This window comes from Lachancea lanzarotensis, scaffold LALA0S01, assembly GCF_000938715.1.
Source record: "Lachancea lanzarotensis genome assembly LALA0, scaffold LALA0S01, whole genome shotgun sequence".
NCBI classification, from domain to species: Eukaryota; Fungi; Ascomycota; class Saccharomycetes; order Saccharomycetales; family Saccharomycetaceae; genus Lachancea; species Lachancea lanzarotensis.
Genome location: NW_019212879.1, coordinates 839,893 through 867,888, shown reverse-complemented (window position 1 = coordinate 867,888; position 27,996 = coordinate 839,893). Strand labels below are relative to the sequence as shown.

Here is a 27,996-nt window from a genome sequence, read left to right as displayed (position 1 = left end):
ACGGATCGTTAAAATCAGGGAAGTGGAGGTGGGGGAGGAATACCGAAGGAAGGAACACTTCCTCCTTGTGGAGGTTGGGCCTCGGTGAACGAATCAACAGATTCAGGAATCGAAAGATCGTCGTCGGAACGGTCACCTTGATCATCTTCCGTCTTGACCGCTAAATTGGCTGGTACAACAGCAGCATCCTGCACTGGGTTTCCGGGGTTAGTTCCAATTTGCGGTAATGGAGGAGCAATTGGCACTGGTGCACCGTTTGGTGGAGCAGGACCATTTGGGGTAGCTGCAACTGGAGCTGGAGCCACTGGAGCTGGAGCCACTGGAGCTGGAGCCACTGGAGCTGGAGCCACTGGCGCTGGAGCCACTGGAGCTGGAGCCACTGGCGCTGGAGCCACTGGAGCTGGTGCTTCGGGGGTTGGTGCAACTGGAGCCGTAGCTGGCGCAACTGGAGCCGCTTCTGATGCCACGGAAGCTGGAGTTCCTCGAGCAGTGGTCTCCTCCACCTTTTTGTCGTCATCAGACCAATCGTCGTCGTCATCGTCTAGTCCCCGTTGGATTCTCCGTTGAGCTTCAGCAGCCTTAGCATCAAATGAAGATGAGCTCGATTGTGATGATTTAAAGAACGGATTTCTTCCACCCGTTGGCGTCGACGCAACGGAACCTGCACGAGGAACGCCAAATGGATTGTGTTTCACACTATTAGTCGTAGGTTGAGGTGTAGCTGCTATCTTAGGAGCTGGAGCAACGTTTACGCTCGGGTCTTTATCTCTTTGTTCGGACGAATGCCCACCTTCCTTAACAGCATCAAGATTTTGACCGGGATTGGCAGACTCGTGAGCCGCTAGGTGGGTGCCACCACCATTCTGCACGACCTCGCTTTGGAAACCTTCTGTAGGATACGAAGAAGCCGCAGGTACCGGGTTGGAAGAAATTACTGCGGGCGCATTTGACTCCCTGCTGGTACTACTAGGCTTCGATTCGAGGGCATCCAATCGATCAGGGAGTCTGTTGACATCCTCGTCTTTTCCTGATCTATCTGGCTGTACAGCCACGTTTTTCTTTCCCAGACCGAGATTTGCAAGACGCTCTCTCATTTTTCTCTGTGCCTGCTCTTTTAAATACGCGGATCTATCGCTTGGCGTTGATTGTGATGCTGCTGCTGGAGCTGGCGAAGAGGAGCCACTCCCCGTATTCTTGGCCCCGCGGTAGCCAATAGTTTGTGGGGACACCTTAGAGTTTAATTTTGAGAGTAAAAAGCGCACTCGAGGATCGACACCAACTCCTAGCTCCCATTTTTCGTATTCCCGACCACTGACTGGCGCTTTTCCTTCGATCGCATAATTTACAGCTGCTGCGATTTCGAAGATCGATGCTTGAATGTCTTCTATAATTGACTTATTGGTTCTATTCTGGGATTGAATGTTAGCAACTTCCTCGTTATATCTCTGCTCCTGTTGATCAACGTCAGTACCAGTGGACGGCTTTCCAGTTAAAGCAGCCATCCTCGAGGCCAGCAGAGCTTTACTCCTGGCTTTTCTCCTGTCATCATCTGTAACTTCACCATTTTGCCCTGTGCCAACCAAAGAAGAAGGATTCCTCTGCCTGTATAGATCGATCTTGGCCATCGTAATTTGATTATTGACCTCTGAAATTTCTTCAAGAAGCCGTGGCACTTTGTTCGTGAGTAAATCAAATTTTTCTTTTGTACCCTGTGGTAAGCCTTTCGCATCATAATCCGAAGTTGAGTTGGGCAATGGCAGAGCGAGAATCTTCCTACTCAAATCTTCGATAGCCAACTCATCGTTCTTATCTGCAACTTGCGAAGACCGAGAGGTATCAAGAGGTTCCCTTGGAGTGGCCTGAAAGGTCGAAGCGCTATTTGCTTGCGGTGAATTGATTTGGGTTGGCTGAGTTTTACGGCGGTTCCTTGAGCTTGGTAAAAGCTCATCGTCGTCGTGCTTGAAAGAGAACCCGTCTATCTTCGTAGGTTCCTTTTTGGTCGAATTGGTATCGTTCTTCATTTGACTGATGACTGAATTCAGAATCCTTGTACTTGAGGGGATCAAGCTAGGTGGGAGTCGATTGGGCAACTCGCCTCCTTTCAGTTTCTTGTATACTAAATGCATCCCCAAGGCAAACTCTTGCTTATTCAATTGCCCGCTATTGTTTGTATCACAAAGATTCCAAATCTGCTCCAAGTCACTTCGATTCAGACCAGACTTCCTGAAAATCTCAACAGCGATGTCTGAACCCAAGATTCCCTTATTTGAAGTATCGTAGGTGTCGAACATCTTATAAAACAATGACATCTCTTCGCGTGTTAGCGAGTCAGTATCAGCTTGCATGAATTTGTTGGCCATATTGGTCTGGCTGTAGAGTTCGTTATGTCCATATCCCGTCTTTTGGGCACTGAGAGGGGCCGTGGGATTGAAGTTCGAGGGAGGCAAATATCCTGTGGTTTGAGACTGGAGGAAAGAAGAGTTCGAAAAAGGTGCGCTTGGCAGAAATTGGCCACCTTGTTGACCAGTGGGCTGGCCAGTCAAAACGGAAGACAGTCCAGCGAATGACCCCGTGTTTTGGGGTTGCAAGTTTGCAGCTCCCGTCAACTGAGATTGGAGAGGTTGGTTGAATGAAGTTGGAGGCATCATTCCAGTTGCTTGTGATTGTAAAAAGCCACCAGTCAGCTGAGATTGCAAAGGTCCGTTAACTGCCGGTTGCTGAAATTGGTTAGTTAATTGAGGTTGTAGCTGACCGCCTGTTTGCTGAGGCTGCATCTGGTTGAAAGAAGTGGGAGGTAGGTACCCAGTCAATTGGGGATTCAATGGTCCCTGCGTGTTTTGAGGCTGCAACTGTGTCCCAAAGCTTATTTGAGGCATGGCCCCAGTTGGTTGTGGCTGAAGGTTTTGAACGCCAAAAGTAAGATCGTCAAATGGAGTTCTAGGCGGCTGGGAAACGTTGCTCTCACTACCGCCAGCAATGCTAACGTTGATAGCATCCACAAAGCTGGCTACTTCGTTTCTAACCTTCGTATTCAAATCGAAGGGAACACTATCGCCTTGAATCACCTCATTTACCAAATGCATGGCTAGAGCAAACTCAGGAAACAAAAGCTCACCGGCTTTACTTGTGTCACAAAGAGTCCATATTTTGGCCAATTGCGAGGGAGATACACCGGAGCGCATCAAAATGCCTCTGCAAGCTCCACCAGAAATTGTATTTGAGCCTTGAGGCACTGAAGATCTGAACAGAGTCTCAAATTTCGCCTGATCGGCAGCTGTCATAAATGATAGTCGCATCAAAGGAATTTTGAGACTGTCATTAATACCATTATTAGCAAATGAGTTGACAAAACCTGTGGCAGTCGGCTTCAACGGTTGTACAGGCTCTCCGAAATGAAAGCCAGTCTGCTGTGGTTGTTGTGCGTAAAAGCCAGTCTGTTGAGGCTGGAGAGGCTGCTGTTGCGATGATTGGAATCCGCTCTGCTGGGATTGCTGAGATTGTTGTAGATTTTGTCCCTGCTGTGGGTAAAAGCCAGTTGGATGGGATTGTGCTGGCTGGGATTGTTGAGAGTACTGATTGGTCTGCTGCAATTGTAATGGCTGAGATCCAGCCATTCCCTGAGATTGGTTAGGGAAGCCGGTACTCTGTGGCTGAAGCTGCTGCTGTGCCTGTTGAGGAGGATAGTAGCCTGTGTTTTGAGACTGAAGTGTTTGATTTGGGAAAGGTGGTTGCTGATACTGGTGGTTTGAGAGGGGCTGTTCGAAAAAGTTACCAGTTTGAGACTGCTGCTGCTGCTGCTGTAACTGGGTAGCTTGAGGCTGGAACTGGTTTTGAGCCTGGTTAAAGAAGGAAGTCTGAGGGACTTGTTGGGAGAACTGGCCAGTCTGTTGTGGTTGGAGCGCTTGAGAATACCCCGTTTGCTGTGGTTGGATGCCGTTGCTGCTCGCTGGATAGCCGTAAGATTGTTGATTGCCCCCAAATCCTGAGGAATTCGAAAATTGATTCCCTGCATTTGAGAAGTTGGGCAATGGTGGTTGTTGCTGTTGTTGTTGCTGTTGTTGCTGTTGGGGCTGCTGCTGTTGCTGAAATCCGAAGGAAGAAGGAACATTTTGCTGCATAGTGCCAAACTCTGTCGTTGGACGTTGGTTCAGTTGAGGATGGGGCTGCTGAGGCTGCTGGGGCTGCTGCTGCTGTTGCCCATTCCCCGGATAAAACCCTGTGGACTGCTGGCTGAAAGCATTTCCCTGGCCTTGGGAAAAGCCTTGACCCTGTGTCTGATACGGATTGAACATAAAGTTCAGATTGCCAGCCTTGGAAACTCTTTGGAGCTTTTCAAGAAGTGTGTTGTACATATCTGATCCATACACTTGATAGATTTACTTTTTCAATAGGGGTTTTTCGAGATGCCAGAAAAAGAATGCCGACACGTAAGTATAAAGTGATAATGTTTCTACATGGTCTGAACAGCACGACGCTGGATATCTTACATAGGTTTTAAAGGAACAATTTGAACCAGGATAGAATAATACTGTAGCTCTTATTCGCTGCGTTAGAATGCTAAGTGAGATTCAAGGTTTTCTTCCGAATTATGATGAGTTGTGTGTGAACGAAAAAATGGCAGTTTATGATTCTATCTCGCGGTTCCAGATGGCGGCGATTTCATTATAGCGACCAGTCGTAGTTTTATTGAAAACAGCCATGTTTTCAATGTTTTGGGTACCTTGGTCCATGGGAATTTTTGCCGTTGCGCAATAGGCGTATTCGCAGCATTCATTGACCTTGAGCCACGGATTTGTCACTATTTCGGGAATGATATAACCATTTATGACTAGAGGAGTATCATACAAGTCCTCTAGCTGTTGTAGAGAGCTGTAATGAGTTTCGAAGTAGTTGGGTTTCGATTCGAAATCCTGATCTGCAGCAGTGGGGATTTTGCAGGTCTTCAATCCACCATTAGCCCATAGTAGCTCTTTTTCTGCGTTTACGTGGCCCATTTGAGTGGCACATACTTTGTATTCTGCTCCAATTGGTGATTTGTCTTGGGTTTGTATTGGTCCCACCACTGCGCCAAATCTGGCGTCAATGGAGAAGTCCTTGCCACTAAACAAGTGGCCAATCCAGAAAAGCTCTTTATCACCGTAGACACACCCGCTGGCTTTGGAATCTAGGTTCATAAAGAATGACATCAATAGGCTGGGCAACTGTTGCACTTTGTGCAAGACCACAAGACCGCTGTCGACATTATGCAGAATTTTGTTGTAGAAAAACCTGCTGTACACCAGCTCCTCCTCGGATGCAAACTTCGACGTTGAGGGGCTCACAACAGATGCATTAATTTTTGTACGGTGATCCATGAACAACACGGCTTCTGTAGAAGGTTCTAAATATCGGAACATTTCGATGCAGTAATCAAAGGTGAATTCATCTGATATGTCGCGATCTTTGTACAAGAGAGAGCCCGTAGTTTGATATTGAGGATTCGCGAAAAAGGTTTCTAGATCGACAAACGGTACAACATCGGCGTCCAAGAGGATGAATTCGGAAAATGTGTTGAAAATGGTTGCGATCCATTTGTTGACGAAGTAGGTCATATGCGGGGCGTAGGCTTGATTCAAAGTCGATCCACATTCAATGAGGTACACCTGTTGGTTAGTGGTTTGCAGGAAGCGGCCTACGGCCTTCAAAAATTCCGGCGAGAGTTCGCCGCTTTGCTGAACCAGTTGTATAGGGAACTTGTTGTCGAGATGGTCCAGCACTCGGAGTAATCGAAAGAAAAGATCTTTGTGTCTTTCTGCTAGTGACATAACCAGCCCTTTGCCGGACGAAAATGCGGCCCAGTTTTCCCAGAACGAGCGGGAAGAATCGATATCGAATGGCACTCGCGTGTTGGAGTTCCACGCTGGATTGATTTGAGCTGGGAGGGATTTCCAGGTATTCAAATGGAAAATGGTGGGCCATATGTCCTTTAACGTTGAGAATGAAGCTAAAAACGGGAACATGCGGTGATGGAAATCGAGCGGTTCTTCACCAGACGGCAGTACCTGTGCCATGGTCAATTGTCCTTCCACGAAGCATGTATCAAACATACGCAATCTCTCGAAAACATGCGATAAACGGGAATTGTCGGCGCGGGAGTCTTCAAAGCGTTCCAGAATTTGGTTATTGGTCCACGAAGAATCCTGTGCATACGTAGTGTAGAAAAACCAGCGACATTTTTCCAGTAAGGGCCACGAACGGAACCCTTGTAATGGTCCTGATTCTGCGAGTTGGTGCCGGTCCTGTCCCGAAAATAATGCGAATGGAGAATTGCTAAGAGCTCTGCGTTGTAGGGCCAACTCTTGTGGGATTTTGATCTGTGGCTTAAACTCGAAGCTGTAGTAGTGATGCCGATGCAGTAGTAGCACGAAACTGATAATAAGAACCGTCAAGCATAGCGGTCTTCGGGATATACCGAACTTTCGCATGTCATAAGAGTCGGAACCTCAATATGATACAGGTTCAGTTGACCGATGAGCTAGCGTAGCCAATGTGCACTTTCCTCTCATGCCTGTATACAGATTCTTAATAAAAATGATAAAAAAATATGCTTCCAACCAGATTTGAACTGATGATCTCCACATTACTAGTGTGGCGCCTTACCAACTTGGCCATAGAAGCGACTATGACATTGAGAGCAGAAAAATACATAGATACTATTTAATAGGCATTCGATGTCTTGTTATGACTAAACGTCAAGTTTGGAACGCAAGGCATCTATCTCAACACAGGCGAATAAGAGCTTCTAGCGACCTAAGATGAGTACACAACAGCCTATTGTGAGGCGCGGAGACACTACATGAAATCAGAAATTGAATTTGATAATTAGCCCTGCTTATGAATCGAGAATAACGTATAAAAAGGGCGTTGCAAATGGGAAAGTCAAGTACAGCATAGAAATAGGAAGACCAGCTAGACAACAGAAGAAGAATGTCGGATTGACAGGCTTATGATTCTTTTCTACACAACCAGTAGCTTGTGATCATTACAAACGATGTCTTTCATCTAACGAATATATATATATATATATATATGTATATATATATATTTTACCACACTTATAGTTTGTCTGGAAGGAATGCACCAGTTGCACCAGCTCTCTCAAGTACTTATAAACTGCGTATGTAAACTTAGAATCTCAGAACTTGTATCGTCTTGGTGGGTGTGTCTCTTCCCACCAAATTTCCTCTGTAGTTACTCCCAACCACCCAGCGTCTTCTTTCCCGCCATCTTGTCCTTCCTCTACTCGCACGTCGCAGAACTTATCCAGGAAATCACGCTTCATCCAGATGTGGCTTTCCAAGCATTGATGTTGCCAACTAACGGCTATGAAAGCACTGCCACCACACAATGTACACATCCGTAACTAATTAGAGCCACACGACTCTCGTTTGGATGTGTTCGAAGCCCAACTAGAAGCGTATGGGGCTGGCTAATCCATCAGAGACAGTGTTGGGTTCACAAATTACTGGATATGTAGCATTCGTAAGCCACAACAAGAGTTTACAGGAATTCGACAGGCATCAACAAAGTATATAGGCAGTTAGTCATCCAAGGTACATGCTTGCGCTAATTGTAGATGGTATAGATTGGTGTAGGTAGTGCTTGCTAGCGACGACAAGTAGAGCAGAGATCGTCACTAGTGGGGTCGAATAAGACCTTTCACAGGTATAGTTTAGGTAGTGAGCCAGTTAGTTTTGTGAAGAGGAGGAAGAAAAAGGTAAGCAGATCTAAATTTTGTGGAGGGACCGGAAAGAAGATGGACTACGAAAAGATGGGGCCTTTATTGGATAGAGGAATATCACCATCGCATAAAGGTACACCCAGTAGCCAGGAATACCGAGAAAAATTCCAGGATTTGTACACTCGGTTTCTGAACCAAAGTAGTAGCGATGACGCCAGCAGCGAAGATGAAAGTGCCGAGCAACGGGGATCTCAAGCTCAACAAAAGGACTCTCAGCTACAATTGCTGCAACACAAAGAAATAAAGGAACAACCGCCGCATCCGAAGCAGTGGAAACGAGAAGGGCGTCACGCTACGGGCGGCGAAAACCCAGATTTGTCCCGCCAGCTTCATGATCTGATCTCTAGCAACTCGGAGCTGGGCTCCAGACTGTTGTCGCTGCTCCTGGTGAGCAGTGGCAATGCCAAAGACATCATATGTGCGGTCAACAAGGGCGATCTCGAAGGGCTCAAGAAACTGGACTTGCAGGCGGCCTCCCAGCTGCCCACCGGTAGTGGTGGCACGTCAGATATTCGTGCTACTCAACGTCGATACACAGAGCAGGAACTTAACGAATTTAAGAAAGTGGAACTCGAGAAAAGACGCAAGAACACAGAGGCCTCGGCGCGGTTCAGAGTGCGCAAGAAACAACAACAGCGTGAAAAGGCAGAACGACTCAAGCAGCTCAATAGCCAGATCTCAGAACTGTATTCGACGATCGACAACTTACTGGACGAAAATAGGTTTTGGAAGATTAAGCTGGAGGAGGTGAACGAACGCAAGTCCCGCGAAATGCTCGACAGTATCAAAAGACGCCGACTGAAGGAAGAGGGCGACACTGCGACGGCCTAACAAACGGCGGTGTTGGTAATGTTGTTATTTATCTCCCGCAAGAAACTTCTTACGCAGCTTATAGACGTTTATATCGTAAAGTAAATAATTGCCCCAGTTTCATCCAACATTAAGTATGATCGAATGGCTTGCCTGCCATGCAACTGATGGTTCTCAGTCCAAATGTCAAACCGTTGTGAAATTATCTCTATATATATTCCTTATATCATGCAATTTTTGGTAGTACGTGCCGGTGCTACGTTTTTCAGGCTTCCAGCCGTCCCTGATAGAAAGAAATGCGCTCTGCCCATTTCCTGTTGATAATAATGCGCTTCTGTTGGAGGTTGTACAGGTCGTCCGGCGAGCACCACCCGTTGTGTGCAAATTTGTACTCCAAGACAGCAAACCGCTCATCTTCAACCCGTTGCTGCTTGGTCAAAACATCGATGTACTCTTTAAGACTGATTCGAAGAGGAGTTTCGGAATCTTTGCGGCCGTTCTTAGCTAAAGATTTGCTCACTGCACCGTCTTTGTAGATCAGGTCTAATATCAAATTAGATTGTGTTTGTATTGGTGTGATACTCCTGGCACCTAGCTTTTCCGTGACGGTGATCGTCGGAAGGGTCTTCGTCAGCTCGCTTATGTCGACTGTCAATTCTTCGGAGTCCGAGGTTTGCTCTAACGATTCGTCACTCTTCTTGCTGAAAACGCTATCATTCTTAGCAGTGGTACCACTGTTCATGCTAGAGGCAGCGTTAACTTTGGTTCCTTGCTTCTTCTTGCCTGAGGCATTAGGTGGAGAATGGTCGGACGCTATTTGGTTTATTCTCGCAGATGTCAGTTTTGGAGGTAAAAATCCACCGTTCATATTTTTCGTGTAATTCGAACCGTTCGAACAGGTGATTTCAGAAGAATTCAGCCCGACCATGTTTTGTATTTCTGAAGTATCATTCCAATTAGCAGAAAGCGCTGTTAGTGCTTGAGATCTATCGGTATTCGATTCGATGTTTCTAAACGTCTTATCCGTCGCATTCCCACTCATTATTCTTGTCAAACCATTTTTGAACTTAGTACCGAATGATTGGGTGTTAGGTGTCGAAGAAGAACTACATTCAACATGAGGCGTCGCGAGAGATGACACTTGATGTAAATGCTCCGGACTGCTGACGCAACGAGATCCACCACGGGACATTTTCGGGTTAATCAAAGAATTTTTATTATCCATCTTATGACTAACCGTACGCTCGATATCACCGTTTGGAGCTGTATTGCGGCCGATATCGTTTGCGTCGTAAGGCATTGTGGCAAATGATGAAGTGCTTCGTAGATCATTGTAAGTGGGGAAAACGGGGGATGCTGCAATTTTTGGGGACGAAGCTGGTGACGTCTTGCTCAATGATGCTTTCCGCCATATTGCGCTAGAAGCTCGTTTGATCAGCGGCGCTTTTTTGTGTTTAACGCTGTAGGCTTCTGAAAGGTTGAGTGACGATCGTGGGGACTTCAGGTCATGCAAACTCGCCGAAGACTGAACATCGGTGTTGAGCGTTGGTGGAGGTATGAAGAGATCGATTTCGTCATTTTCCTGGTACGATCGCGATGAGCTGCTGCTACTACCAACACTAAACTTGCGCAGTGGTGCTTTGTGGGTCCGTTGAGAAGAAGCCAAAGGCGCAAGATCAACACTCTCAATACCGAGGCCCTGGTTATGGAGTTCGTTGCCAGAAGAACTGACTCGAGGCAGATCTGACATCGCGGTGCGGGACCTGACTGAGCCGTAGCGTTGAAGATGCTGTAGCGGAAAGTCCGGAACAGATTTCCCGCTAGCGGTGTTGTCTGTAAGGCCCGTAGTCACACCTCCGGCTGCTGCCAATTTCTTTTTGAAAGAAAGCTTAGGAGGCGTTGGATGTGGCGAGCTCGGTGCGGTATTGGAATTTGCGGAAGTGCCGTTATTGGTGGTGCTGCCCATGATCGTGACGCTGTTATCGCTACTGGCGTTCATCAAAGAAGGGGTTGGATCTGGAGTGATCTGCAAGGCCTTAGAAAGGTCGAAAGAAGAGCTCGGTTCAGTATCTCCGCGCATTTCAAACGCTGTTGCGAGGTCAAAGGGTTCCATCGTCGTTGTAAAGGAATCTGATAGCACGTCGGGAGGGTTTGGAGTTGTAGCTGTTGCTAAAACTGATGCAGAGTTCGAGGACGCCAAGGGAGAGCCGGAAAGGGCGCGGCGTACAACAGACGGTGCTCGTGAGCGCGATACGGCCGGACTGGTCACACTGGGTACACTTGTGCTGCGGGAAGACGAAGATGGCGCACCCGGGGGGACGGAATCGAGCGACAGCTGCGAGTGGTGCGCCGCCATGGGTGATGCTAAATCTGTGTTGTCTTCCGGCAGTGGTGGCAAAAGACACTCTTGGGACACCGAGAACGTTGCCGTTGGAGGTGACGCTGGTGGGGATGCTTGTGGAGAAACAGGCGACAGGACCGACATGCGTGCATCGTGGAGCTTTGTTGCTGGCACTGGCGTGGCTGGTGCTGGATTTGAGAGATGCTGATCGGGGTTTACATCGAATGCTGCATCTGGTTCATCGCGACAGCGGTCGTCAAAGGCGACAGTGTTCTCTTCTTTTTCAACACCGTCACGTCGTACGAATACATTACTTTGCAACTGAGGTGGTGACAGCGATGTGGCCGTACTAGTAGTGTTAATGGTGACCGGTAGGAAGTGTGCCGCTGTGGGCGATGCTAAAGCTGCCGCCGTTGTCGTTACCGTTTCCGGTTCCTCTTCCTTAATATCTTGTAACGGAACCATGTATGGGCTACCCGAAGTTCAGGGTCTTTGGCCCGCCGAGTGTGAATGCAAAGCGAATCGTTTCTGGCAAACTGGGGTAAAAGCGCGTAAACAAAACGCTAGAAAGGATCAAAACCTGCGCTAGTATGGGTGAATGGTATGTGCGGAACGAGAAGGCCCGATGGGGGCTGTAGGTGAGGTGAATTTGTGTGTGTTTTGTGCGCCTTTTGTGAGGTGTATAGGAGAGTTGTGTAAAGTAGGAAGGTGATCGAATTTCTAATGAGATACAACGTTAATCGCGTGGTGGGACAAAGGCATGTCGTAGGAGATGACCAGAAGACGTTGGGTCGCGAGTAGCGGAATGAGTGGATGTGAGGGTAGAGAGATGAGTGGAGGGGTGGGTAGAGAGACGAGTGGAGAAGCGAGTGGATAGATGAGTAGAGAAGAGGCTAGATAAGGTAAGGAAGAAGGTCGTAAAGCACGGGGTAGAGTAAGGGCATCGAGGATGAGCCGGATCGCGTGGAACAGTTGAGGGAAACCGACTCAAAGAGAACGAAACCACTGGAAAAGCAGTGTTTCGGAATATTCGTGTTCTTTGCAATTCTCGCATCTCAAAACCGTAGCTTGCCGGGAAAATCCCATCCTAAGCACTTGTTCAACTTGGTTTTGTGACTTTCCCTGTTGAGGTATCTGCAGTTCTTTTTATACCTTCCGGTCCATATTTCCGTTGACTTTCAAAACTCCGATGCCGAACGATGAGATTTTCGACTTCGCTTTGTCCTCTGCATGGGATATGCTAGCTATGCTTCAATGCGTTATTATTACGATGACATCCTTGACGAAGGGGGATTAAACTCGTGAAATCATCTCGTAAGCATATGACCAAGCTGAAGGGATAAGGTTTACATATATAGTAGAGGGACGTATCGAAAAGTCCGTCATAACGTCATAGATAGGCATACGTTGAGTGGACGGTCAAATACGACAAGAATCTTTAAAGTGAGTTTAAGATATCATTGACGAATCTTTTAAACTTAAGCTTACACTTGGACCGTCCGGATGTCTTCTAACATCAGTATATAGGCTCTCCTGTGGTGTAGTATATCTTGCTGAGGAGAAGGTAAGCCGAGACAAATCGCCTAAATAAAGCGATTCAGGATCACGCGACCAACACCCAGACACCACACTTTGCGAAAACTCATATTTGAATGGCTTCTAGTTCCTCTGCAAGATCGGCAAGATCAGCTTCAGCTATTTCGTCCTTTATTAATTGCTCGGGAACCGTTCCCGGAGCAAACGTGAATCCAAACTTTGTCTTAGTGCCATTGTAATCGCGCGGCTCTGTCCTCCGCTCATTTTCATTGCGCTCTAGTATCGCATCCAATTCTGTAAGCATGGGCTCAGGATATAGCACCAGGTCACGAGACACGGGGCGGACCTTTAGTGGTGCCAAGGCAGCGTCCTTCGTCATCATATAAAACTGATTTTCATGACACTGTTGGTACAGTGTACGCACCAGCTCGGCTACATTGCTTAGTGCTTTCAAATAGTAATCACAGTACAGCTTCGGTTCCAGTTGGTACAGCCTGACCTCTAGCTCTCTAACTTGGAACTGACGCACACCTACGAGCGCCATGTCCCGAGACCGTATTCCATAAACAACAGTTTCACATCCGGCCAGTTTACATTGTATGCACGTCTTAAAAAACCTCATGCACATGCCCTCTCTGATGAGCAGTTTTAATGCCCGTTCTTTCGATATGGTCTGCCACGTGATCTTAGCGCTCGCATTTGGCTGAATACATTTGAGCTCTAGGTACCAGGCGGGCGTCTTGGTGCCTTTTCCTTTACGGATCACGTCGTATTCGGCCAAGAAAAGCGCATTGACGTTATGGTCAAGTGGGAGTTCCAAAAGGTTCAACACGGGAACCTTCGAAGTGGAGTATGGACTTTCTAGCTTGGGCATAATGCCCCACTCGTCAAAACTCGCAGGCCAACAGTATGCACATGCCTGCTCAAACTTGTAACCACTGAACCATTTGTTGCGATCCCGTAACGACGGGAAATTCGTTTCGCAACGCGTTTGGTCGTGCCACACGAAAAGGCGTCCACGTGAAATATACGCCACGTGATTTATCTTGAAATAGTTGTTGTAATCCCTTGGGAAGAACCCAAAGGCCAGGTCGTTTATGTCGCCGCGGTTGGTTAGAAGGTCTATACGCGGAGGGACGTCTCCGATTTCGGTAAGCGCCAGATTAAGACGTAGCAGACGTGGCAATGAAGTTGTGTTTCTGGGATCGAGTGTTGTGTAGTTTTCAGACTCTTGCATGGTGTGCAGCAGCGGCAGTTTCTGCCGCCCAGTGCGTTTCTGAAAGTCCGTAAACTTTAGGTGGAGATTGTTGTAGACCGGATGTGGTTTCATTCTGGACTTCATGCGGGATGCACTAATTGCATATGGTGATTCGGGTGGGGCATCGACAAACTTGAATATTCCTTTTTCTACTGGCGAAGTGTTTAAAGAATCGCAGTTGCGCTTTCTTGGCATCACGAAAGACAGGAAATTATTTGAAAGATATAGAGGTTTACTGTGAAATAATCTGTAATGTCTATCCACGTTATGTTACCTTACGTGCTGCCCTACATGATTTTGTATTGTTATACATGGAGATAGAATGATAAAGGCGATGAGCCGTCTACAATGATGACAACGCACCGAGCCAACTGTACAGTATTGTATCATACCGCGCATTAGAGTTCATGCATTCGATTCGATTTACACCTGTATACACCGCTAGTTCTCGCCGCGTTTCTTCTTCTTCTTTTCCAGCTCCTGCTGTTTCTCCTGCTCGATTTCGTCTACGTACTGACCGATGTCGTCGCTTGAAAGGTTGACAATCTGCGACCCTGGACGCACCACGGTGATTTCGATGTTCTTCGCACCCGTCTGCACCACTTCTAACAATGCCTTCACGGTCAGTTTGACACAGTCTTTTTCGGTTGCTGGAGGCTCGTTTTTCACGTAGTTCTTCTCGAGAAACTCGCGTACCGTCTTACTGTTTCTGCCAATGGCCTGAGCGCTCCACGCAGAGTAAATCCCGCTGGGCTCTGTCTGATACAGCTTCGGCGTGTTGTCGTTGGCGTCGAATCCTGCAATTAGTGTCGACACACCAAACGGACGCACACCACCGGATTGCGTGTATTTCTGTTGTACTCCAGCCACGTATCTTGTCAAGTAATCGACAGAGATGGGGTCTTCCAGTGTGAGTCTGTGCGACTGTGCCTCCACACGGGCCTTTTCGATAAGAATTCGACTGTCAGCATTCAGTCCAGCAAACGAGAGCACTACATGGGCGTCGATTTTAGAGATCTTCGACGGTGTGATACGAGGGTCCTGTAACTTCAAAGTAGATCTCCTTTCGCAACCGACTACCACACAGTCTGTTCCTTTGATTCCAACCGCACATGTTCCTCTCTTGACAGCCTCCAGGGCGTACTCTACCTGAAAAATATGTCCATCGGGTCTATTGCACTCGGGCTACGTTAGTAGGTGGGCGGTCACCAATTGAAGATTGTAAATCTGTACTTACGAGAAAATCGACAGTGCTCTATCGTAACCACTCATTTTACAGTCAATTGAAGAGATATTCTCACTAGATCTCCTCGGTTTGACGGTCCACTTGTAAGTTGTGCTTTCCCGGTGGCGAACTGGTATATATAAGTTCCTAATTCTTAATATTCATATACACCGAATTGACCAAATGTCCTTCGTTCACAACGATGTAACTGATTTTTGGAATCAAACTCGTGTAATTCAAACAAGAGGGCGGTCAGTTTAGATGTAGCTTTAAGAAGTAGATATAAACTATAGGAGGAGCCGGTATGGTGTGTCTTAATCCTCGAGAACCCTTAGGAAACTGTCATAAATTTAATTAGTCACGTGACACAAATGATATTTGAATGCTGTTTAGGAGACGTTTCTTGCATAGAGTTACAACGGGCCTTATTTAAAAGCTACAGCGCTTTTAAGACTATACTGTATTTGTATTCATGGAAGAATTTGGTCAATGAGCGTTTGGTTTGCTTCGAAAACTTACATTTCGTACATGATGCACACATCGCAGTCGCTCATCATTTATAACTACTGCAAGACTTTAACATCAATGTTAAATTGAATTGAGTTCAAGATCAAATAGATTTTTGAGCAGAGATCAGCGCTTTACTACATCTATTGAAAGCACTCATCGTCTGCTCTTGCTTAGAACCCATGACCGAATTGTTAGCAGAGCGCATACCAGAAGAGCTCGCTGCAGCTGCCATTCCCGGGCCCGTAGCACCAACGGGCGTCGAAGAGGGCGATGAGCACGAAGAACCACTACATGAAACACAATACACAGCTAAATCTGAATCTGATGGCGTGTCTGCTCTTTTACGTCCTGAGGACAAGAATTGGATGAAAGTTTTATATTTTGCAGGCTCCTGCTCTGTCAATCTTGTTCTCCCGTTCTTGAACGGCCTGATGCTTGGGTTTGGAGAGCTCATAGCACATGAAATCAGCTGGAAACTAAACTGGTTTAGAAAGTCAAATCCCGGGTATAAGATTTACCCTGAATCGCGAAAATTCGCTGCTAGACAAGATGTAAGGGAAAAAGAGCACACATTCTTGTAGATGTGTTCAACTGCGGGCCCCAAAATTCCCAAATATTTAGATTTCATGCAAGATTCATTCGTAAACCTTAAAGAGTAAAATGTAACGCTATAGAACGCCGTCCTGCGGCTACTTCTGGATGTAGACAAGACTACTCTTCTCAGCATGCGTCTTGTAGGTTGGATCCCGGCCAAAGGGAAACCGCTTTTTGGACCCGCATCTACACCTCACCTCTAAAACCTGGCTTTTTCTAGTTTGTTCCTTGCTTTCGTTCACAATTGAAATGTCCTGTGTTCTCATAGGGATTTGGACCCTGTGGCATCGCTTGCAGATCTGGCGCTTCATCCCGGGCGTTAGCGAGCTTTTCGTCTTCTTTTGGATCAAATCGAGGTTCCGCATATATATGCGCGATAAGGCGTGACTTTCGTCACTTGCGTCCACCATTGTGTGGTATGTAGACACCTGGAAAAGGTAGTTCAGTCGCTGCATGTGATCCTTATTGGATACAGATTTTGGAGGTGGTACTATGAGAACACCATCTTCGTTGATATTTTGACCCTTCCCCCGGTTCCTAGCTGGCATGGCATTATTGGTAGCGGTACCCTTCACCATCCTTTTCGGAGATCGTCGAACGATGTGTTCCGCGACTGGTAGGTCTCAATAGACATTTTTTGTTCTTTCCATCAAAAAAGAAGACCTTCAACTTCACCCATCATGTGTTACGACGCTCCCGTAAGACTTGTTGGCTTGAGAGCCAAGTGTGTTGCCCTCGGTTGTAAATACCACAGCGGTATCATTTACCTTGAATGAGTCGAATCGCAGGATGCTGAAAATGCCATATTCATGTGGGTTAAAACCGTCCAAGCTGGCCTCTCGTACGGTTTCGTGAGGATCCCTTCCTCCTACCGTGAAGGACTCATTAAACGCTAGATGTTGGCACAGTAAAAGACCCAGATCGAGAGCAAACACTGCCCACTTCCCACCGCGCCCGCAATCAAACTCGCCGATGATGTCGGTGAAAATGTAGCCATGTTTCCACGAGCACACATCCTTTTCGATGTCAAGAGTCAAATGGTAGAGTAGTGACGACACAAATTGCAACACAAATATGACCTGGTAGTATCTAAGGCATTTTAGAAGAACGTTGAAAATGGTTGTCAGTTCCTCACGCTCGGCTTGCTCCTGAGATGGCTTCTGGGACTTCTTGTAGTACAGAGTGACCATCTGTTGTAGAACCTGTGAAGATACTACTACCAGGACCGAGAGAATCACATTCAACAGAGAGTTGTCCCTCGCATACCGTAGATATGTCAGCACGTAGCACACCAGTCCGAATAGCTGCGATGTGAGCATGGTTCGAGCTTGAGTTCACGGTCTTTTATTGTGGGACGTTTCTGAGTAGAGCTAAATTTCAGGCTTGGATATTACATATATTGGATTAGAACAGTGCTTCGGATGAAGGTGACAGGCAAACAACTAACGATTGTATGAGTTTCAATCAGGCTACCCAAACCTTTCGTAGCTTTGTTTGCCATTGCAATGAGCGTTCATGAGCAAAATAGAAACCATTGCAGGGAAAGAAATGACACGAGAGAGACGTTTGTTGACATTCTTAGGCAAATGCAGTGTGCCCGCAAGCGAATTTCGAGCTGTTTGCAAAATCCTTGAAGCAAGTGTGAATTTTTTAAACGGCTTCTAGCGTCACTGGCAGATAGACATCAAAGTAACATACCTTCACCTGTTTACACTCGTTTTCAAAAGTTTCCTCTTGCGATCTGTACAAGGAAAGCACGCCCAGCTGGACCGTGGATACGGGTTTCGGATTGTTTCAATGGTTTGAGCCATTGATGGATATTATGGAGGCCTAAACGTTATACCATTCACTCATGTGAAAGGGCTAATCCTATGCAAACACGTTTCCAGCCAAAGCGAACGTGTAACGTGACTTCGAGATGCCAGATTTCAATTTTAAAATCTCGGCTTTTCTCCAGAGTAGAAAGTTAGACTTCACTTCCCGTTTTTCTAAAAGCCACGGTCAAATAGCGTGTTTGTAGCCATTGCAAACACCTAACCATGACTTCGAGACTGCTTCGACTACAGCCTATCACCCATGCCGTTAGACTCGGGTTTCGAGTGGAACCGCTGGTAAATCCGACCTTTAGCGTAGCTTTAAATCAGCACAGATGGTACTCTGTAAGCACGAACCCAGCATCCGAAACAGTGAAGGAGAATGTTGCGGAAGCAAAGGCAGAAGAACAGAAGAAAGCCACCAGCTCACCGCCGCCTGCAAAAGCAAAATCAAAGGAACCTCTCATGCAGCGGATCAAGCATGAAATTCGTCACTACGTCAACGGAACCAAACTTCTCGGCTACGAAATCAAGATCTCCACAAAGCTGCTGGTGAAACTTGTTGAAGGCTACGAACTGTCCAGACGTGAAAAAAACCAACTGAAAAGAACCATGGGCGATGTGTTTCGTCTGGTTCCTTTCAGTGCGTTTCTCATCGTACCCTTTGCAGAACTTCTACTGCCAGTGGCATTGAAGATATTCCCAAACTTGCTACCCTCCACCTATGAATCTGGAAGTGCCAAACAGTTGAAGAAGCAAAAGTTGAACGACATTCGGGAGAAGACTTCCAATTTCCTACAGGAAACCATCGAGGAATCTTCTTTGATCAGCTACAACTCCATCGAAAGTGTCGAAAAGAAGAAGAAATTTTTGAATTTCTTCAAAAAACTGAACTCCCCGAAAGACGGAAACGAGAATGTGTTCACACATGATGAAATCTTGGCTGTTGCCCAGATGTTCAAAAACGACAGCGTTCTTGATAATTTGTCAAGACCTCAACTGGTCGCCATTGCGAAATACATGTCTTTGCGTCCATTTGGAAATGACAATATGTTGAGATATCAAATTCGTTACAACCTCAAAACCATCATGGAAGATGACAAGATCATAGACTATGAAGGCGCCGAGTCTCTCTCGAACGAGGAACTTTATCAGACATGCATTTCGCGCGGTATCAAGACCTTCGGTGTGAAGCGCGAAGACCTTATCGAGAACATGAATATGTGGTTGGAATTAAGGCTGAGACATAAAGTACCAAGTGTTCTCCTTATTCTCAGTAGTGCGTACACATTCGGTGGTCTTCAGCAACAGGACATCAATGCACACTCGACCTCAGCTCAAAAAGTCGACGACACCAAATTCAGTGAACTCATGGACTTCTATTACGACGGTATCCTTCAAGTGCTGTCATCCATTCCAGACCCAGTTTACAATGTCGCCAAGCTAGATGTTAGTGAGTCTAAGGAACAAAAACAACAAATACCTGCAGAAGAAGAAAAACCAGCTCCTTCTGCGCAGAAGACGGCTCCAACCCAAAGCCCCGAAAAACCTGCTAAGGTTGTTTCTGACTCTGCAACTACTGTTCCTACAGGTGACGAGACTGCGGCAGAAAAAGTGGCAGCAGAAAAAGGACCAATTTCGAAGGCAGATGAAGAAGGAAAAGAAAAAGATGTACAGGAAGAAGAGGAAGAAGAGTCTCCGTCACGCTCTGATGACAATGAGTTCAAGCTCAACGTGCTGAAGGAACAGGAGGCTTTGATCAAGAAAGAAGAGGAAGAAGCGAGGAAGAGATCGTCTTCAGGACAAGCCATTGACGATGACATTGTATTGGACGAAGATGCTTCCAATGCTCCTGTCCCTATCAAAGATGCGGCTGAGAGCTCTCTAACAAAGAGAGAATAATATATTTATCTTAGTTGAAATTACCAAAAGCCATCATATTTGCTTCTAGATAAAAAGTGGGCTACGGAGCCCAAACGACTGTCATATATTCATTCTTTCAATTCAAATCTTTTCTTGCTGTAGCACTTCGTGAAACCGCGCAGAAAGCCTGCTAGGCGTGTGAAGGCACGCCGGCCAAAATGCTACGAGAAACCAATGCAAGACTGGCAATCGGAGAGAACCATACAGACCCCAGTATCTTTATCAAGCACTCAAGTGTTCTTTGCTGTTGATTTTTTCATTTGAAAAGGGTAGGATTATGGAAGCACTGAGAATAAATGCGACCACATTTCATCTTGCAGTCTCGCTCTCCAACCTTGATCTGATGTCTGCAAGTTTATCCTTCTGCTGGCCATTTGAATGATTCTTCTCGCTCAGCCATTCTTCGAAAGCGCGCGAAACGATGGGCCATTCGTAATCTGTAATTGAGTGCCATTGAGTATCCCTACTGCGACCTTTGTAGATAACAGCATTTCTAAAAGTTCCTTCGGCCTTGAAACCATAGCGTTCCGCTGCTCTATGTGATGGGATGTTAAGGCTGTCACATTTCCATTCACATCTTCGGTATCCCAAAGTGTCAAAGACGTATTTGATCATCAGGTACACCGCTTCAGTGGAAGCCATAGTGCGCTGCAATTTCGGTGAAAAAAGCACATACCCAATTTCAACCGAGCCGTTGCTAGGATCACAGTTCATCAATGCTAAAGTACCAATTGCATGTCCGGTACCGCTGTGCACGATAGCATAGTGTGACACAGTGGTCGAACTCGCAAATGTGATTGCTACCTTTGCGTAATCAGAAAAATCCGAGAAGGGGCCTATAGGCACGTAAGTCCAAGAGCGGTCGTCTTCCGCACTGGAGTAGGATGCATACAATTGTTTTGCATGCTTCTCGAAGTCTAACGGCTCCAACCTACAGTGTGTTCCTTCCAAAGTCACTTTCTCGGGCAGCGGTCTGGGATCCCAGTTTGGTACAGCGTCACCTATGACTTGACCGTAGGAATTTAATCTGGTCATAGTCTGTTTTCTACAAAAAGTGCTAGTTTGCAGTACTCAAAAAGAGGTGTTCTGTCACCTTGTTCTTCTCTTGATATAGCGCTAAATATGTTGAAAAACCCCGGTGACTCATGTTATGATTCATTTTCGATGTCGTTAAGCCTACCTCAAGATATCGCAAAGCACGTCCTCTAAGACGGTTCACAGGATATGCGTTTGTCTCCGTGTTTGAAGCGTTTAAAGTCTCTGTCAAAACTGTGAAGCTCTATGTCCTTAGGAAGTCAAAAGTCTGTTTAAGAGTAGCTCGAGGGTTCCTGAATTGGCTGTTATTATATGGTGAAAATGGCTTGAAAGCGCTAATATGGACGTTCAGGTGGCGATTGAGGGTCAGAAAGAGAAATTCAACCCCCAACTGCACCTCTAAAAGCTGTTTATAAGGAACATACATCGATTTTGGAAATCGGAACCCTTAATACAGCGTTTAAATCGGTCTTGAGCTAGAAAGTCGGACTCAAAAAAAAGTTTATCACCAATTTCATGCAAACCATTCTCGGGAGAACGATAAACCCCAACAGACATGTTTGATGGGATTATTCAAGCTCAAAAACACTTCTGGAACCTTGTGGCGATGTTCATGACTCTCATACATATCGAGATACACCCAAAAAAGTCAGCACGTGATCAGACTAGACGCCAATAGAAGTGGTTCATATAGAGAGTAAAAGTGGTAGGACTAAGATGTTCAGTTCAACAGTGGAGAGAGCCAGAAGCTTGATAAAGGCAGCTTCAAGACTCCGATTTGTAACAATTAATGAGTGCTAGTAGCTGCTATAATGACGCGTCTTGAAGAATTGTTGCGGTGGCTTGTTTCGGCGGCTAGAGATAAGATAAATGCTCCGTCATTTGACAAGTTCTGCGACCCATAAGCCTCAAAGTCATTCGGGGGAAAGTTAGGTGTATAAATCTACCGGGAAGCCAAGTCCAATATGACGTCACAAGGTAGTTGTACAGGTGGAATTATGAAAGCTTGCAACATCACTTGAGATACAGAGGTCTAGAAACTGAAGTTACGAATCTGAAGAGTTTGAAGTTAAAAGGGGAAATGGTATTTTTGAAGGTACTGAAAGATTGCCATTCCTTGAACTGACCGGTACACAAGTTAGGAGAAAGTGTTTCCCAATCAATTTTTAGGATTTCAGGATTTTTTGCATTTCTGAATCTATACCAAAGATTGATCAAAGCTATACCAAAGAGTGTACGAAGCAATCGGTCTTTCGAAAAGCACAAATATCCAAGCACAAACACCAATTAAGCCTCTCAGTTCGATCGATTTTTTTTTTGCAGCGTTAATCGTCACGTCAATCGAATGCGTCGATGAAACTTCACGCAACCGAGACTACGATAAGAGTTGAGCTTTTAATTAATTCTAAGGTATCGATGTACCGGAACTCCCTGTCTCACGTCCTCTAATGATGAGTGGCACTAACATTCTATCAGGAACTTTATCACATTCATTAGCACGTGAAGATTCTTAGCCCATAGATGAGAAACCTCTCATTATAAAGATCCCCATTTATAAGGCAGAAACGGTAAGAGTGCAAGAAACGTTCTTCGTTCTTGCAGTTGTATCCAATCGAGCTTTACGGGGTGTGTCCAAAACTGCAAAGTTTCACTTTTTCAAGTTTCGCCTCAATTTCTGGTTTTTTGGGACTAAAGCCTCAAGAGTCTCCTATAAAGGGAGCTGTAAAGGAATCGTTATTCGTTTAAAACTTCTAGGTTTCTAGGTCGAGACTCGGAGTTTTTTTGGGAAGTTCTGAACCAACAACAATCGAAGCATGCCAGCCAAAGTATTGGTGTCGGAAAAAGGTGAGTTTTTGGACCCTGACGGAAACCAAATTCAGTTGCGAGGTGTCAATCTGGATCCCAGTGTGAAATATCCATCCACACCTCACTGCAAAACCCACGACCCTTTAACACCATCATTTTATGATGATGCGGACTCTGTCTGCTTCATCAACCATCCTTTGAAGCTAGAGGAAGTTGAGGGCCACATCTCTAAGCTAAAGTCCTTAGGGTATAACACAATTAGATACCCCTTTACGTGGGAAGCACTTGAACATGAAGGGCCAGAAAAATACGATTTTGCGTTCATGGACTATACAATCAAGGTTTTGAAAAAAATCAATGATCTCGGGGGGATGTACGTCTATTTGGACCCACACCAGGACGTATGGTCACGATTCACCGGCGGCTCTGGCGCACCTTTGTGGACATTTTACTGTGCAGGATTCCAGCCACGGCACTTTTCAGACACAGAAGCTACGATTCTACAAAATACGTACATCAATCCAAATACGGGAAAAGAACGGGAACCTTACCCCAAAATGCTGTGGCCAACCAATTACTACCGTCTTGCTGCCCAAACCATGTTCACTCTATTCTTCGGTGGCAAGAAGTACGCACCCAAATGTGTCATAAACGGCCAAAACATCCAGGACTATCTGCAGGACAGATTCATAGGCTCCGTTATGACTTTTTATCAGCGCATTCAGGAGACAGCCCCCGATCTCTTCAACGACCATTGCATATTAGGCTTAGAAACAATGAACGAGCCTAACATAGGATATTTCACCGATCCTAATTTGTCAGAACTGCCCAAAGATCGCAAGCTCAAAAGAGGGACAATGCCTACAGCTTTTCAGTCCTTTCAGCTAGGCGAGGGATTGCCTTCAACAGTAGAAACATATGACATTACCGTCTTTGGACCCAGAAAGACTGGAACCGCTACTATAGACCCTCAGGGAATTTCGGCTTGGCTTTCGAAAGACATGAGAGACGAGATCGATCAACTTTACCATTGGGAGAGGGGATCTGAATGGGAAGCCGGTGTCTGTGTTTGGCGGTTACATGGTGTTTGGGACCGAAAAAAGCTTAAAGAATCTGAGCTGCTGATCTCTGATTATTTTGCTCACGATCCAAGCACTGGGGCAAAAGTGGACTTGAGATACTTTATTAACACCTTTTTCGTTGACCACTTCAAGAAATTTCGAAAAGCATTCAGGGGCCTTGATACTGTATCATTTCTGTTTCTGCAACCCCCAACACTACAAGAACCCCCACGACTCAAAGGCACAGATTTGATAGATGACAAGACAATTTATGCTTGCCATTTTTACGACGGTATGTCCCTGATGTTCAAATCTTGGAATAGGATTTACAATGTTGATACATTAGGAATAATGCGTGAGAAATACGCCAACCCAGTATTGAGTGTTGTGTTTGGCGAAAATATGATAAGAAAATGCTTTCGGAAGCAGCTTGCACAAATGAAAGAAGAAGGGAGAGATTCCTTAGGTACCAACATCCCAGTTTTTTTCACTGAGATCGGTATGCCGTTCGATATGGATAACAAAAAAGCTTACCGAAGTGGTGACTTTAGCTCACAAATTGGAGCACTCGACGCTCTAGGCTATGCACTGGAAGGAAGTAATCTCTCATTTAGCTTGTGGTGCTATTGCAGCGATAATTCTCATGAATGGGGAGATAATTGGAATAATGAGGATTTTTCAATATGGAGTAAAGACAATGTGAGTGAAATAAAGATTTCAAACCCGGCACCTAATTCAGACAGTGATAGCGCCTCTGATGTTGTATCTTCTTTTTCTACCATCCCACACGGTCATGTTGATAGCTCGAATGACGAAGATCTCCATAACGATTATGATGGGCTAAGAGCGCTTGATGCTATTCTTCGTCCGTACCCGGTCAAAATATTTGGAGAATTTGAAAACGCGGAATTTGATTTGAGTAGACAAGAATACAGATTGACGATAAATGCGAAGCCTGATCCCAAGTCTGATAGCAGTCGTGGCGGGACATTGATATTTTTACCAAAACTCCACTTTCCAATGGGTCAAACCATTATTAAAACAACTTCGGGGAAATTTGTTTACGATCCGAATCAACAGTTGTTAAAATGGTCGCACGATTCCGGTCAGCAAAAAATATCATTACGGAGAGAAATAGAGTCATCAAAAAGACTTGATGATTCTGACGGGTGTGTTCTTATGTGATGAATCAGCACCGCGGTGGGTAGTATGTACGCTACTAGAAAAATACATTGATGGAATTATTGATCATATCCTCTTACGAGAATAAACGTTTAAAAGTCATTGACAGCTTCTTCCTCCCTTTCTCTTTTGGCACCTGACAACTCCTTTTTAACGACTTGATTGACGAACTGCTGGAACTGATGTAAAAAGGGTTGCAAAGAGGTCCTTTCCACTTTATTTTCATTAGACTCCAGCTCGTTCTGCAGTTTTATGAGCTTCGGTGCGTCAGATGGAGTAAATGCTTCTGTGATCGGAACACAGACACTGCCCGTGGCCGGATGGATGCAAAATGGTGCTTTTAGCAAGTGAATTGTCTGCTTGGTAACTTCCACATCCAGCTTAGGGTAAAGGGTGGCCATAACAAGGTCTTCTTTACACTCTCGAAGCCTATTGAAGTAGTCAGACTTTTTTAGCGGAGATGTGTGCTTTATTTGGGTTGCTGCCAGATTGTCAATGTCTTGCCATTTCTGCTCACTTGTGCGATTTGAATTCTTTGTCCAGTGTTTTTTCAGAATCTCTATCAGAACTTTGTCGTGCAGTCCCGAGAGTAGTCCATTAAAGGCAACGGCGTCGTCCTGCCACGGGTTTTGTTCTCGCAGAATGATTTCAACAAAAAACGGTTTAAGTATTTCCAGCGAACGCATCAAATGAGGATGGTACGGGCGTTTGAGGTTTTGTCGCTTATCAATATTCCTGTCTCTCACAACGTTCATGTAATCGAGTACACTCCTCCTTTGTATGTCGTTGAGCTGTCTAGCTCTTCTATCAGTGACCCAGCAATGCGCACCACGTCTGCCCGAAAAGATCCATATGTAATCAGTATAACCAAAGTCTTCTTCTAAGGCGACATTGATGATTTTCATTGCTAAGGAGATGAATTTCCAGCACTTAGAGCATACATTGGCCCCCGAGCAACAAGTTCTATGGGCGTCATAATCGTCCATATCGATATCAAAGACGACCTCTTTTTCTAGTGGCTTCATGTCTGCCTTCAGAAGGGAATCCATTTGGCGCGGTGGCTTGTTGTAGACAGCTCCGATTTCGAACCTATCAGGGTTTGACCGCTGAATCTGAGCTTTAAATTCCTGCACAGAGTCGAACGAGTTGTATCTTTTGTAAGCTCCTGAACGGAAAGCCATTGCTAGCTCTCTATGCATCATATCGCGACCAGGTTTTGGTGAATGATTTAGCCATTGAAACACCGATTTGAATGGGTACAGATGTTGGTAATAGTACTGCATGTCTGTGGCACTTGGTCCATTTCCCGGGGGTAACGTTTGGGTTGCCATTGGGCCAATTGGAAGGTGTGATTGCTTCTCTAAAGCTTCTTTTTGGTATCAACGTCTAGCTGATGAGTCTTGAGTCTGGAGGTGGTCGTGTTATAGTTCGAATAATGGTCATGACACACGAGGGAATTTCAAAATACGCGTGAAATAGATAAAGCGACGCGTAAAGGAAATTATATTATAAGTCAGAGATGTATTGAAAGTCGATATCGATTTAAGGTCATTAAAAACAAGTAGAAGCCAGGTTTGGTTTTTAGTTGAGTTCGAAGTGACTTGGGAAGTTTTTATCGTTAGGAAAAGGATTATTTCATGTCATTTTAAAACTCATGTTTAGTCTCCACAGTGTCGTGGTGAGATGACGATGACAATATGTGTACATTTGGGCTTGGGTGGACAATGTAGGCTAGATAGGTGGTAGTTTACGTTTCAGGCGTGTATGGTGTACGGAAGGTGGTCTTGTGAGCTGGACGAGCCATATGTCACTTTTTATATAACTGAGAATCACTTAATTGCCGATGGCTGGGTGGAGAATGACCGATTGTCAAATTAATGTGGTAAGCCAATTGATTCAGTCATTGTGGTGAAATGGAACGCTTGCGTGACACTGTCCAATAACCGTTAAAGACACGGTAGCATTGGTGCAATCAGTTGCATGTAACTAATGTGTGTTGATAGCTGAATTTAGTCACGTGATCACTCTAAACTATGTATCTTAGCATAATCGGTATCACTGAAGCTCCAATCTTGACAGGTGAGTATCGAAATGTAGCTTTCCCTAACTATGGATGCTCGCCTTGACCTCAACTGTGTACTTCCTCTATCTTAGTTCGATACTTCTTCTTCGTCCAGCGACCCACTCGTATATCGCGATCTCCTGCCTAATTATTGAACTGGATTTTGAAAGTAGAATATCATCAACCATAGGAAGTTCGGGTGGCAAAGAACAAACTTCGACAGAACTTAGAGAGCTTCTACTAATAGGTTATTGTCATTTCCCACCAGACAACTATACGCTCCAACTTAAATTGAACTGCCGTCTGTTTTTAATCATATTTCCACTGCTATTCTCCCGCCTCTAATAAAATGGATGTTGCATTAGGTATAAGGGTTCAAGACTCGGTGATAGTAGCGACCTCTAAGGCGGTAAGTCGAGGCATTTCTGTACTCAAGACCGATGACGATAAAACGAGACAACTATCTGAACACAATCTTATGGCTTTCAACGGAGAAGCAGGCGATTCTGTCCAGTTCGCTGAGTATATCCAGGCAAATATCCAATTGTATTCCATTAGAGAAAACTACGAGTTATCGCCTCAGGCGGTCTCCAGCTTTGTGAGACAAGAGCTGGCCAAATCCATCCGCTCCAGAAAACCGTACCAAGTCAACGTCCTGCTAGCGGGCTACGACATACACAGTGACAAGACCGAGCTTTACCAAATCGATTATTTGGGCACGAAAGTGGAACTGCCCTACGCTGCCCATGGATACTCTGGATTTTACACTTTCTCCTTGCTAGATCGTCATTACCGTCCCGACATGACGCAAGAAGAGGGTCTAAAGCTGTTGAGACTGTGTGTTGAGGAGCTTGAGCGCAGAATGCCCGTTGATTTCAAGGGCGTTCTGGTGAAAGTGGTGGACAAAGATGGATGTCGAGAAGTCGCTGATTGGTAAGCCATCTGGGGGTCTCTCCCCCCATGAACAACAATTACAATAAATATAAAATAGCATTTGCAAACTTGGCGGCGAATCTTGGGGCTCTGATCACTGCGATTTTACATCAAAGACAAAAAATT

General features: G+C 45.5%; 14 protein-coding genes and 1 non-coding gene across 15 annotated transcripts; 5 read left to right on the top strand and 10 right to left on the bottom strand.

Moving 5' to 3' along the window:
* Positions 1 to 14: 14 nt before the first annotated feature.
* Positions 15 to 4,292, bottom strand: PAN1 (LALA0S01e09186g1_1; the record flags this gene model as incomplete). Its single annotated transcript, XM_022774526.1, has 1 exon — positions 15 to 4,292. One exon carries the CDS (start codon positions 4,290 to 4,292, stop codon positions 15 to 17), a length of 4,278 nt encoding a protein of 1,425 aa, XP_022626614.1.
* A 330-nt stretch (positions 4,293 to 4,622) lies between these two features.
* LALA0_S01e09164g (LALA0S01e09164g1_1) lies at positions 4,623 to 6,464 on the bottom strand (the record flags this gene model as incomplete). The annotated part of the gene is made up of 1 exon (XM_022774525.1): positions 4,623 to 6,464. The coding sequence occupies one exon, from the start codon at positions 6,462 to 6,464 to the stop codon at positions 4,623 to 4,625; it is 1,842 nt and encodes a 613-aa protein (XP_022626613.1).
* A 120-nt stretch (positions 6,465 to 6,584) lies between these two features.
* On the bottom strand, positions 6,585 to 6,657 carry LALA0_S01e09142r. The gene has a single exon. It is a non-coding gene; the product is annotated as a tRNA-Thr (tRNA).
* A 1,138-nt stretch (positions 6,658 to 7,795) lies between these two features.
* MET28 (LALA0S01e09120g1_1) lies at positions 7,796 to 8,611 on the top strand (the record flags this gene model as incomplete). Its single annotated transcript, XM_022774524.1, has 1 exon — positions 7,796 to 8,611. One exon carries the CDS (start codon positions 7,796 to 7,798, stop codon positions 8,609 to 8,611), a length of 816 nt encoding a protein of 271 aa, XP_022626612.1.
* A 244-nt stretch (positions 8,612 to 8,855) lies between these two features.
* LALA0_S01e09098g (LALA0S01e09098g1_1) lies at positions 8,856 to 11,396 on the bottom strand (the record flags this gene model as incomplete). The annotated part of the gene is made up of 1 exon (XM_022774523.1): positions 8,856 to 11,396. One exon carries the CDS (start codon positions 11,394 to 11,396, stop codon positions 8,856 to 8,858), a length of 2,541 nt encoding a protein of 846 aa, XP_022626611.1.
* Positions 11,397 to 12,573: 1,177 nt separating this feature from the next.
* On the bottom strand, positions 12,574 to 13,920 carry LALA0_S01e09076g (LALA0S01e09076g1_1; the record flags this gene model as incomplete). Its single annotated transcript, XM_022774522.1, has 1 exon — positions 12,574 to 13,920. One exon carries the CDS (start codon positions 13,918 to 13,920, stop codon positions 12,574 to 12,576), a length of 1,347 nt encoding a protein of 448 aa, XP_022626610.1.
* Positions 13,921 to 14,166: 246 nt separating this feature from the next.
* Positions 14,167 to 14,997, bottom strand: PRE6 (LALA0S01e09054g1_1; the record flags this gene model as incomplete). The annotated part of the gene is made up of 2 exons (XM_022774520.1): positions 14,167 to 14,896; positions 14,963 to 14,997. 2 exons carry the CDS (start codon positions 14,995 to 14,997, stop codon positions 14,167 to 14,169), a joined length of 765 nt encoding a protein of 254 aa, XP_022626609.1.
* A 642-nt stretch (positions 14,998 to 15,639) lies between these two features.
* Positions 15,640 to 16,041, top strand: MIM1 (LALA0S01e09032g1_1; the record flags this gene model as incomplete). The annotated part of the gene is made up of 1 exon (XM_022774519.1): positions 15,640 to 16,041. One exon carries the CDS (start codon positions 15,640 to 15,642, stop codon positions 16,039 to 16,041), a length of 402 nt encoding a protein of 133 aa, XP_022626608.1.
* A 108-nt stretch (positions 16,042 to 16,149) lies between these two features.
* Positions 16,150 to 16,632, bottom strand: RPR2 (LALA0S01e09010g1_1; the record flags this gene model as incomplete). Its single annotated transcript, XM_022774518.1, has 1 exon — positions 16,150 to 16,632. The coding sequence occupies one exon, from the start codon at positions 16,630 to 16,632 to the stop codon at positions 16,150 to 16,152; it is 483 nt and encodes a 160-aa protein (XP_022626607.1).
* A 93-nt stretch (positions 16,633 to 16,725) lies between these two features.
* Positions 16,726 to 17,373, bottom strand: VLD1 (LALA0S01e08988g1_1; the record flags this gene model as incomplete). Its single annotated transcript, XM_022774517.1, has 1 exon — positions 16,726 to 17,373. One exon carries the CDS (start codon positions 17,371 to 17,373, stop codon positions 16,726 to 16,728), a length of 648 nt encoding a protein of 215 aa, XP_022626606.1.
* Positions 17,374 to 18,093: 720 nt separating this feature from the next.
* MDM38 (LALA0S01e08966g1_1) lies at positions 18,094 to 19,770 on the top strand (the record flags this gene model as incomplete). Its single annotated transcript, XM_022774516.1, has 1 exon — positions 18,094 to 19,770. The coding sequence occupies one exon, from the start codon at positions 18,094 to 18,096 to the stop codon at positions 19,768 to 19,770; it is 1,677 nt and encodes a 558-aa protein (XP_022626605.1).
* Positions 19,771 to 20,100: 330 nt separating this feature from the next.
* LALA0_S01e08944g (LALA0S01e08944g1_1) lies at positions 20,101 to 20,826 on the bottom strand (the record flags this gene model as incomplete). The annotated part of the gene is made up of 1 exon (XM_022774515.1): positions 20,101 to 20,826. One exon carries the CDS (start codon positions 20,824 to 20,826, stop codon positions 20,101 to 20,103), a length of 726 nt encoding a protein of 241 aa, XP_022626604.1.
* Positions 20,827 to 22,640: 1,814 nt separating this feature from the next.
* EGH1 (LALA0S01e08922g1_1) lies at positions 22,641 to 24,878 on the top strand (the record flags this gene model as incomplete). The annotated part of the gene is made up of 1 exon (XM_022774514.1): positions 22,641 to 24,878. One exon carries the CDS (start codon positions 22,641 to 22,643, stop codon positions 24,876 to 24,878), a length of 2,238 nt encoding a protein of 745 aa, XP_022626603.1.
* An 89-nt stretch (positions 24,879 to 24,967) lies between these two features.
* On the bottom strand, positions 24,968 to 26,206 carry PRI1 (LALA0S01e08900g1_1; the record flags this gene model as incomplete). The annotated part of the gene is made up of 1 exon (XM_022774513.1): positions 24,968 to 26,206. One exon carries the CDS (start codon positions 26,204 to 26,206, stop codon positions 24,968 to 24,970), a length of 1,239 nt encoding a protein of 412 aa, XP_022626602.1.
* A 1,080-nt stretch (positions 26,207 to 27,286) lies between these two features.
* Positions 27,287 to 27,874, top strand: PRE1 (LALA0S01e08878g1_1; the record flags this gene model as incomplete). Its single annotated transcript, XM_022774512.1, has 1 exon — positions 27,287 to 27,874. One exon carries the CDS (start codon positions 27,287 to 27,289, stop codon positions 27,872 to 27,874), a length of 588 nt encoding a protein of 195 aa, XP_022626601.1.
* Between the last annotated feature and the right edge of the window lie 122 nt (positions 27,875 to 27,996).